Source organism: Oncorhynchus clarkii, chromosome 7, assembly GCF_045791955.1.
Source record: "Oncorhynchus clarkii lewisi isolate Uvic-CL-2024 chromosome 7, UVic_Ocla_1.0, whole genome shotgun sequence".
In the NCBI taxonomy this organism is placed as follows: domain Eukaryota; kingdom Metazoa; phylum Chordata; class Actinopteri; order Salmoniformes; family Salmonidae; genus Oncorhynchus; species Oncorhynchus clarkii.
Window position 1 is genome coordinate 67,570,954 of NC_092153.1, and position 11,693 is coordinate 67,582,646.

Below are 11,693 nucleotides of genomic sequence, written 5' to 3' on the forward strand. Positions count from 1 at the left end.
CACTGTCTGTCTCACTACCCCCACTCTCCACAATATTCACTGTCTGTCTCACTACCCCCACTCTCCACTCTCCACAATATTCACTGCATGTCTCACTACCCCCACTCTCCACTCTCCACAATATTCACTGTCTGTCTCACTACCCCCACTCTCCACTCTCCACTCTCCACAATATTCACTGTCTGTCTCACTACCCCCACTCTCCAATTTCCACAATATTCACTGCATGTCTCACTACCCACACTCTCCACTCTTCACAGTATTCACTGTCTGTTTCACTACCCCTACTCCTCCAATCTCCACAATATTAACTGTCTGTCTCACTACCTCCACTCTCCACAATATTCACTGTCTGTCTCACTACCCCCACTCTCCACAATATTCACTGTCTGTCTCAATACCCCCACTCTCCACTCTCCACAATATTCACTGTCTGTCTCACTACCCCACTCCTCCACTCTCCACAATATTCACTACAAACGCTGATGCTCCACTGTCTTAACCAAGAAATCTACTATATAGTCCTTGAAGATCGCAAAGACTATATAGTTAGATCGACAGTTTTCGTTTGCTCAAAACTATGACTCAATTTTTTACTGCTTACCCTTTGTCTCTGCCCCCCTACCCACAACCAACCACATATTCACAATGGCATCACAGTTAACTTTATGATTACGGGAAATTGAACATCATCTTGTCAGCTTTAAGTGATGAGCTGTTGAAAAACAAAACTGGCTTGATTTATTAACTCTTATCAGCTTCCTCCCTCACCTCGTCCCTCGTCCCAGCCTGGGCTCGAACCAGGGACCCTCTGCACACATCAACCACGAAGTATCGTTACCCATCGTGCCACAAAAGTCGTGGCCCTTGCAGAGCAAGGGGAACAACTACTTCTAGGTCTCAGAGCGAGTGACGTCACCGACTGAAACACTATTAGCGCGCACCACCGCTAACTAGCTAGCCATTTCACCTCGGCCACACCATTAGTATTCAGTCATTCTATGTGCTGCCTGCTGTCAGTCATGGTCATAAAAACATGGTCCAGCTGCACAGAGTTCAAACCAAGTTTGCGCTTTATACCGTATCTGTGTTTCTCTGGTGATGCCAGATAGCAACTATTTTTTTTTGTCTAGCCTCCTTAGGCTCCAGAGCCTAAGTGCTCTGAACGTGTGTAGGTGAACTCCAGATCTAGGTGCAAAGGCTTTATCATAGTACACATGCTACATCCTCTTGCTTCCTCAGTACAGAGCTACAGGCTAAGCACCATTTATCTTATGCTAGTGAGGTGATGTGAGTGCACAGTCTCCCCTGTTTTATCTCCCTCACTCTACCTACCCTTTTTAAATTGCTTTACACCTTTATGTTTTGCTATTTGTTTTGCTCGTTCTCACGTCACACCCCAATTCCATTCCAGCCCAGTGCGCCCCCAGCCCCCTCACCTCCCCGACCAGCCTGGCCCCTCCCCCCTCCTCCACTGGTTTCTCCGACTCCGCCCACATCATGAAGGTGTGAGTCTGTGAAGGTGAGTCCCCGCCCACCGAACACACCTTCCTCCTCCCTTAACCCCCCACTCCCCCTTAACCCCTCGCTGGTTACCGTACCTCCTACCTCTCCTGGTTAGGGCAGGGCTCTCTGTTTTCCCTCAGGTGATGTCTTGACCAATTGCAGCAGGTGGACATCAAGGGATCTTTTATTGTTACCTTTTATTACTATCTGCTTTGCTCAATTGTTTCACTAACTGGAAAACAATTCAGAATGCACTCAATGGCCAGTGCTAACATGAGATTTTTGCTAAGTGTACCAAAATAAACATACACCAACAGTATATTACTACCAGTCCTTTCCATATACTGTACTATTTTTAAGGTAAGGAAACCATTAATCAATACAGATATAGCAGTGAACTATCCTTTTAAGATTTATGGCTGTTATTATTAATATCACTGTGTCAGATCAGTATGGATAAGCTGTTATTACTATTGTCACTGTGTCAGATCAGTATGGATAAGCTGTTATTACTAGTATCACTGTGTCAGATCAGTATGGATAAGCTGTTATTACTATTATCACTGTGTCAGATCAGTATGGATAAGCTGTTATTACTATTATCACTGTGTCAGATCAGTATGGATAAGCTGTTATTACTAGTATCACTGTGTCAGGTCAGTGTGGATAAGCTGTTATTACTAGTATCACTGTGTCAGATCAGTATGGATAAGCTGTTATTACTATTATCACTGTGTCAGGTCAGTGTGGATAAGCTGTTGTTACTATTATCACTGTGTCAGGTCAGTGTGGATAAGCTGTTATTACTATTATCACAGGGTCAGGTCAGTGTGGATAAGCTGTTATTACTATTATCACAGGGTCAGATCAGTGTGGATAAGCTGTTATTACTATTATCACTGTGTCAGGTCAGTGTGGATAAGCTGTTATTACTATTATCACTGTGTCAGATCAGTATGGATAAGCTGTTATTACTATTATCACAGGGTCAGGTCAGTGTGGATAAGCTGGTATTACTATTATCACAGAGTCAGATCAGTATGGATAAGCTGTTATTACTATTGTCACTGTGTCAGGTCAGTGTGGATAAGCTGTTATTACTATTATCACAGAGTCAGATCAGTATGGATAAGCTGTTATTACTATTATCACTGTGTCAGATCAGTATGGATAAGCTGTTATTACTATTATCACAGGGTCAGGTCAGTGTGGATAAGCTGTTATTACTATTATCACAGAGTCAGATCAGTATGGATAAGCTGTTATTACTAGTATCACTGTGTCAGGTCAGTGTGGATAAGCTGTTATTACTATTATCACTGTGTCAGATCAGTATGGACAAGCTGTTATTACTAGTATCACTGTGTCAGGTCAGTGTGGATAAGCTGTTATTACTAGTATCACTGTGTCAAGTCAGTGTGGATAAGCTGTTATACTAGTATCACATCATCAGATCAGTGTGGATATGCCGTTATTACTATTATCACAGGGTCAGGTCAGTGTGGATAAGCTGTTATTACTATTATCACAGGGTCAGATCAGTATGGATAAGCTGTTATTACTATTATCACAGGGTCAGATCAGTGTGGATAAGCTGTTATTACTATTATCACAGTGTCAGATCAGTGTGGATAAGCTGTTATTACTATTATCACAGGGTCAGATCAGTATGGATAAGCCGTTATTACTATTATCACAGGGTCAGATCAGTGTGGATAAGCTGTTATTACTATTATCACAGTGTCAGATCAGTGTGGATAAGCTGTTTTACTAGTATCGCATCATCAGATCAGTATGGGTAAGCTGTTATTACTATTATCACATCGTCTGATCAGTATGGATAAGCTGTTATTACTATTATCACAGTGTCAGGTCAGTGTGGATAAGCTGTTATTACTATTATCACAGGGTCAGATCAGTGTGGGTAAGCTGTTATTACTATTATCACTGTGTCAGATCAGTGTGGATAAGCTGTTATTACTATTATCACTGTGTCAGGTCAGTGTGGATAAGCTGTTATTACTAGTATCACTGTGTCAGATCAGTGGGGCTAAGCTGTTATTACTATTATCACTGTGTCAGGTCAGTGTGGATAAGCTGTTATTACTAGTATCACTGTGTCAGATCAGTGGGGCTAAGCTGTTATTACTATTATCACTGTGTCAGGTCAGTGTGGATAAGCTGTTATTACTAGTATCACTGTGTCAGATCAGTGGGGCTAAGCTGTTATTACTATTATCACTGTGTCAGATCAGTGTGGATAAACTGTTATTACTATTATCACAGTGTCAGATCAGTAGGGATAAGCTGTTATTACTATTATCACTGTGTCAGGTCAGTGTGGATAAGCTGTTATTACTATTATCACAGTGTCAGATCAGTAGGGATAAGCTGTTATTACTATTATCACTGTGTCAGGTCAGTGTGGATAAGCTGTTATTACTATTATCACAGAGTCAGATCAGTGTGGATAAGCTGTTATTACTATTATCACTGTGTCAGATCAGTGTGGATAAGCTGTTATTACTATTATCACTGTGTCAGATCAGTAGGGATAAGCTGTTATTACTATTATCACTGTGTCAGGTCAGTGTGGATAAGCTGTTATTACTATTATCACAGAGTCAGATCAGTGTGGATAAGCTGTTATTACTATTATCACTGTGTCAGATCAGTGTGGATAAGCTGTTATTACTATTATCACTGTGTCAGATCAGTGTGGATAAGCTGTTATTACTATTATCACATGGTCAGATCAGTGGGGCTAAGCTGTTATTACTGACAACACTCAGTGGTTTTGGCTCTGCATGCCTGATGTTGCTCCATGTGTGTCCTAAATGGCACCCCATTCCCCATTTTGTCCAGAGGCCTATGGGACTAGGGTGGCATTTGGGATGCAACCTCTATTTTTCTGCCTTGGACCAGTCAATTTAGAGCTATTCACGTTGAATAAAGCCAGGCTTCCACATCCAACACATATTCAGCAATGAACCCAGATAATGATAAACTGCTGTTTCAGACTTTGAAGATAACAGACATCACATTCAACTAATAATAAGAGGATCGCTCTGACTGTCAGCACTTTAGTTTTATCATATCAGACTGGGATGAATACCAGATATTTGAGTTAGTTTAAATATTCAGGGATCGACACTGGGTGGTTGCGACGGTAATGCAACCATTATCTTTATAAGCCCTCCAGAAGACATTCTTGTCATTTCTTGTCAAGAAATCAAACCTCAAAAACTATACTGATTTATTTCCCTTTCATTGTGTTTGGCAAAAACAACTCAAGATATCCGCCTTACTTTTAAACATTGGCAGGATCACACATGGCCCTTACAAAAACCAAATGCACAAATTGAATGCAGACGTACACCAATAGCACAAGACTGCAATGCCTTAAAATACCTTGAAGTCCATGGGTAGTATTAGGTTCAAACCTAATGTCTTTCTGCTTGGCTTATGATGTTCAGGGTCTATTGTCCATAAACTCACACCAAACATACTTCCATGACTTTCTATGATCATTGTTGTTGTTGTTTTTTTGATAAATCAGCACATTTCCTAAGACCATTGTGGACTTGTTTTACCCAAAATTACAACTATGCAGGAAAAGTATGTTAGCTGGAAAATTACTCAAGTTGATGTTGCGCTGCGGCTTTCTTGGCCTGGTTGTGACAGCTATTGAATCCCTTCAATAACCACTCTCCCACATAACAGGGGCACTTCCTGTACTGTGCGACAGGATTCTCAGCTGTGATTGGTTCAAACTGGCCTGGAGCGGTTTACCAAAATGAAGCAGCACAGAGAGTTGTCCTGTGGTCAAATTAGCATTTAGAGTCACACGAAGACATAACAGAATGGGATCTCATATGAGTTCGAATGCATTTCCTTTCCTTGCTTTCAGTTTTCATTGTGTCTCTGTTTGAATGTTTTTTAAGAGTTTTATTGGAGTTAAAGTGTATTCTCTCTCTCTCCTTCCCGTCCTCCCTCTATCTATCACTGTCTATCTATATTACTGTCTCTATCTCTGTGTCTATCTCTGTGTCTGTCTCTGTGTCTATCTCTATGTCTATTTCTGTGTTTATCTATGTGTATATCTATGTCTCTATCTCTGTGTCTATCTCTGCACCTATGTATGTATCTATCTCTGTCTCTATCTATATCACTGTCTCTATCTCTGTGTCTGTCTCTGTGTCTGTCTCTGTGTCTGTGTCTATCTCTATGTCTATTCCTGTGTTTATCTATGTGTATATCTATGTGTCTATCTCTGCACCTATGTATGTATCTATCTCTGTGTCTATCTCTGTGTCTCTCTGTGTCTATCTCTGCCTCTAACACTGCGTCTATCTCTGTCTCTATCTCTGTGTATCTCTGTGTCTATCTCTGTCTCTGTGTCTATCTCTGTCTCCATCTCTGTCTCTATCTCTGTCTCTATTCCTGTGTCTATGTCTATCTCTATCCCTGTCTCTGTCTCTATCTCTGTCTCTATTCCTATGTCTATCTCTATCCCTGTCTCTGTCTCTATCTCTGTCTCTATTCCTATGTCTATCTCTATCCCTCTCTCCCTTTTTCATGTCTAGCTCAAGCTCTGGCTGCCGTTAGGTTTGATGGAGCATCCTTCTGAGGATCCACTGGAATATAAAGAATAAGCCCAAAGAAACTGGTTTTGTTTAGTCTCTGACCGCACGCCCGCCGGTGTATAAACCCAACGACTTCCACAACAACACAACAGGAAAAAGGAAGCTGTCACAGGAAGTCTGGAAAGTTGGCCACCTGAGGACGTCTTCAAGCCAAACAGACTAATGATGGAGAAATGTAAACTTAATGTGCACACCTCCCACCCACCCCAGGGGCTGCTATAACAGCAATCTCCACTCTCCCTCTGTCAATTACCACACTTACACTCTTCCTCTCAGCCTAGGCCTGGTAGAAAAGAGCTTCTCTATGAGGGCAGGAAAAGCAAACAAAACACAATGTTGTAATTTTCACAATTTTCGGTGTACACAATTTTTTGAAGCTACTAAACTAGCCATAGAGCATGGGGTGTATACAGTACATTACTCTAACATGGCCTCCGCCATGCTAAACAGACAGTGAGACAGTGTTTCTCTGTTACTCAGCTCAGAACGGTATCTGCTATGGAAAGATTAGAAGGACCACAGAGACCAGAAGCCAAGGACAGTAGAGTTTTGTGACTGAACGGTTCAGGAGGGCACTTATTGTATGTGATGCACAGATCTCAGTTAAGATGATTAGGGAAGAGGACTGGCTGAGCTGGACTTTAGGAAGAATGGAGGAATGTTTTTATTGGTGCAGAGAGTAGTAGAACAAATCAGAGACTGATGTGTTTAGTGTAACAGAAAAAGGTCACAGAGGAGAAGGAGGTGAACGGAGGGGTGGTTCAAGAACCATAAAGAGATAAAAGTAGTAACAGTAACAGAACGGTACCAGAACAGAATACGGCATCTTAAGAGCAATGTGGTCTTCTCTCTATTTGACCCCTGGGTCATATAGTCTTGATTCTGATTGGCCCCTGGGTCATTGTCTCTAACTCAGTTAAACAGCCCTTGACCCTCAGAGGCTATTAGTGGGGAGAGCTGTACTGCATGCAAGCACAGTGTCGCACAGTAAACACACACACACCCTTCGTTCCCACCTCAATCCACTGGTGTGGATGGGTGTATAGCAGTGCTTGATGAGCCCCCCCCCCCCTCTCTATTCCTTTCCAACCCTCTCATCCCTGGTGAGGAACACACCTGTTGAACACTTACCTGTCCCACTGTGCCTGCCTCCCAGCCCCTTCTCCAGGCTTGGCTATCCCCTTCGGCTCCCTCTTCTGCCTACACCCCGAGCTGGTTGGAACCTGGATGTGTATGTGTGTGACTGTCTACAGGAAGACCCATTCTGACTCTGGTAACTGTGAATCTAGATGTAAGTAAAGCCCAAACACCTTTAGCAATAAAGTCACTGTCTTCTCTTACTCCTCTCACTGCTAGGACCTTTCTTCAGTGGTATAGTACGTCAATAGCTAAATGTCTGGAGAAAATCCATGCATACAGTCAGTACCAGTCAAAAGTTTGAACACACCTACTCATCCCAGGGTTTTTCTTTATTTTTACTATGTTCTACATTGTAGAATAATAGAGAAGACATCAAAACTATGAAATAACACACATGGAATCATGTACTAACCAAACAAGTGTTAAACAAATCAAAATATGTTTTATATTTGAGATTCTTCAAAATAGCCACCCTTTGCCTTGATGACAGCTTTGCACACTCTTGGCATTCTCTCAACCAGCTTCATGAGGTAATCACCTGGAATGCATTTCAATTAACAGGTTTGCCTGTTTAAAAGTTAATTTGTGGAATTTCTTTCCTTCTTAATGCGTTTGAGCCAAAGTTGTGCTGTGACAAGGTAGAGTTGGAATATAGAAGATAGCCCTATTTGGTAAAAGACCAAGTCTATATTAACTCAAGAACACCTCAAAAGATCAATGACAGGCCATCATTACTTTAAGACATGGAGGTCAGTCAATCCGGAAAATGTTAAGAACGTTGAAGTTTCTTCAAGTTGCAAAAATCATCAAGCGCTATAATAAAACAGGACACCAATAAGAATAAGAGACTTGCTTGGTCTAAGAAACACGAGCAATGGACATTAGACCGGTGGAAATCTGTCCTTTCGTACTAACATGCGATTTTTGGTTCCAACCGCCATGTCTTTGTGAGATGCAGAGTAGGTGAACGGATGATATCCGCATGTGTGGTTCCCACCGTGAAGCATGGAGGAGGTGTGATGGTGTGGAGGTGCTTTGCTGGTGCCACTGTCAGTGATTTATTTAGAATTCAAGGTACACTTAACCAGCATGGCTACCACAGCATTGTGCAGTGATACACCATCCCATCTGGTTTGTGCTTAGTGGGACTATCATTTGTTTTTCAACAGGACAATGACCCAAAACACACCTCCAGGCTGTGTAAGGGCTATTTCACCAAGAAGGAGAGTGATGGAGTGCTGCATCAGATGACCTGGTCTCCACAATACCCGACCTCAAACCAATTGAGATGGTTTGGGATGAGTTGGACCGCAGAGTGAAGGAAAAGCAGCCAACAAGTGCTCAGCATATGTAGGAACTCCTTCAAGACTGTTGGAAAAGCATTCCAGGTGAAGCGGGTTGAGAGAATGCCAAGAGTGTGCAAAGCTGTCATCAAGGCAAAGGGTGGCTACTTTGAAGAATCTAAAATCTAAAATAAGTAAAACATTTTATAACACATTTTTGGTTACTACATGATTCCATATGTGTTATTTCATAGTTTTGATGTCTTCACTATTATTCTACAATGAAGAAAATATTAAACATAAAGAAAAACCTTTGCATGAGTAGGTATGTCCAAACTTTTGACTGGTACTGTATATATACAGGTATAAAAATATATATACATACAGTACAGTATAAAGTATGTGGAAAGATGTCAGTGGAAAAAAGAAGTGACCTTAGAATTGTAAGTCTGCTAGTTGAAACATGTTAAGATGGACCAGCAACTTGCATCACAGCCAGCTTACAGTGCATAAATATCAGAAAACAAAATGCATCCTACATGTATCATATCCCTAATATTAAACAGTGCCATGATGAAGTCTGAAGCTATTTTAGCATATAGAGATGGTTGATCATGTCATTCTGATCAGACAGATAAACAGATAGAGATATCCTGGTAAGGGTTGGAGGAAAGGATTTCTATCTGGAGTGAAGGACGTTTAATGGTGCAGTAATGTGCCCTATTCTGCTTCTACTGCATTCCTACCATGCAAGTTGTTGACCTATCCTTTGTATTTGGTCTGTCTCTCTTGACACAAAATCTGTTTGTGTGTCAGTTGATTACTGTCAGTGTTTCCAGATCTAACCTGTGGCCTTTGAGAAAGTCCAGCCCTTTTTATTGCCTTTCATTCATCCTCCCTCCTATCACTATCCACCCATTTCTTCCTGTCTCTTTTTCCCATCCCTCCCTCTGTTTCTCTCTCTCTTTGTCATATTGGCTCAAGAGGTAATGTTGTGTCTGTACAGAAAGACATGTTTCTTCAGACCAGCCAAGATGTTTGATGGTAGGTGAAACGTGTAAACACAAAGCAGATTATCAATCTCACGAAGCAAAAAAAACAACAGCAGGTCTGAGGAAAATAGTTATATTTTTTCTTGTTTTGAGAAAGGGAAAACAAGGTGAAAAAGATGCACTACATATTTTTTTAGACACATGGGTATTTTATGATTCAAATAAGACATTACATTTTTAACAAGTAATCAGGAATGTTTAGCATTTTTTATGACATTGGGGAACAATTGTTGGAGAAATATTTTATTTAGGCTATTTATTGCTTTTAAGAATTGATTTTGGAAATGATTGATTTTGGTCGATTTTGAAAATATAGGTATTTTTGAAACAATTGGCATCAGATGTGTTGAGAAATACAAAACAGCCAAATAAGGGGTGTCCAATATTTGATAACAAATAAAGCATTTATGGCTAATAATGATGTGGAGAGATTTAGCACATTGGTCAATGTACATATTTCTTATTTCAACTACGTATATCTTAATAATAATATTAACTGCTACTATTTTGGGGAAATACACAAACTGCTTGAACTATGCAAATAAAAAAGTGAAAAATCATATGCTTGCTTAGGAAAACCTTGCAATAAAGTGAATGTATTCAATAAAGTATGTTTTACTCTTTTAGATGCTTTTGGAATATTCACTCCGTACTTTATAAGAAAAATGATTATCCTAATCATTGATATTATTAGCGTTATTGTTTTGATCATGTTATTGATGTTGACTAGGCCTATCACTGCCAAAATAATCACACTACAGAGATTGATTGCTCACCTTTTTGTCTGTTATATTAATAGACCTTTACTTAAAATAACATAATGACTCTGTTATATTATATCGTGTGTATGTCTGGATAAATAAACCTGATGATATCATGTAGACTTTGAAGACTGACTGGATTTGTGGAAAACACTGTATCATTGTCCCTTGACTTTCAGTATTTCTTTGAAACTCTTCTCTTCTGCATCTCGGACACATTTGACTGACAGATTATCACCATGGATACACCATGGATTGTAAATAAGAATTTGTACTCGACAAAACACGGAGGTCAAACTTCATTGCTTCGCATGGGGAGCACTTTCTGGATTGTGCTATGGTCAAGAGCCTGCTACTATTCACAGGGAACTCCTCTATTAAAGTATACTTTCATTTCTATAAGGTAAAGCGATCTGTCATCTGTTTGTTCTTATTGACATTGGTAGCCTAGTGGTAGAGTTTGGCAAAGCAACAAAGCATCTTGTCATCGTTTATGCCACAAACAATTAGATATTTTACTAATGAAGTAAGTTGCAGGCTGTTGAGAGAGGCGGATCTCACATTGACTAAAGCTATGATTTGTGTCATGCCAGTGAAAATACATTCAGTCAGGTTAAAATGCTCAATGAGGAAATTGAAGTACACAAGATAAAAGTGTACAGTGTTGGCAAAAAGATTTGAGACTGACACAAATCTAAATTTCCGTAAAGTTTGCTGCTTCAGTGTCTTTAGATATTTTTGTCAGATGTTATTATAGAATACTGAAGTATAATTACAAGCATTTCACAAGTGTCAAAGGCTTTTATTGACAATTGCATAAAGTTGATGCAAAGAGTCAATATTTAGGGTGTTGACCCTTCTTTTTCAAGAACTCTGCAATCTGCCATGGCATGCTGTCAATTAACTTCTGGGCCACATCCTGACTGATGGCAGCCCATTCTTCCATAATCAATGCTTGGAGTTTGTCAGAATTTGTGGGGTTTTGTTTGTCCACCTGTTTGTTCACCTGCCTCTTGATAATGTTAACTTTCACTGCTATGCGGATGACACACAGCTAGCTGTACATTTCAATGAGACATTGAAGCATGTGTTTCAGACAAAAGGAAGTGGATGGCTGCAAACTTTCTACTTTTAAACTCGGACAAAACAGAGATGCTTGTTCTAGGTCCCAAGAAACAAAGAGATCTTCTGTTGAATCTGACAATTAATCTTAATGGTTGTACAGTCGTCTCAATTAAAACTGTGATGGACCTCGGCGTTACTCTGGACCCTGATCTCTCTTTTGAAGAACATATCAAGACTGTT

General features: G+C 40.3%; 1 protein-coding gene across 4 annotated transcripts in view; it reads left to right on the forward strand.

Annotated features, from left to right (window-relative positions):
- LOC139413714 (pleckstrin homology domain-containing family A member 6-like) overlaps positions 1-10,508 on the forward strand; it is a 170,474-nt gene extending 159,966 nt beyond the window's left edge. For 2 of the 4 annotated variants that reach the window (XM_071161402.1, XM_071161403.1), the window contains 2 exons: positions 1,415-1,522; positions 6,093-6,856. In XM_071161402.1, the coding sequence (XP_071017503.1) occupies positions 1,415-1,512 (98 nt within the window). In that variant the 3' untranslated portion in view covers positions 1,513-1,522; positions 6,093-6,856. Of the gene's footprint in view, positions 1-1,414; positions 1,523-6,092 lie in introns of all 4 variants that reach the window. The other 2 variants (XR_011634827.1, XM_071161404.1) reach the window with 2 other exon arrangements.
- The last annotated feature ends 1,185 nt before the right edge of the window (positions 10,509-11,693 follow it).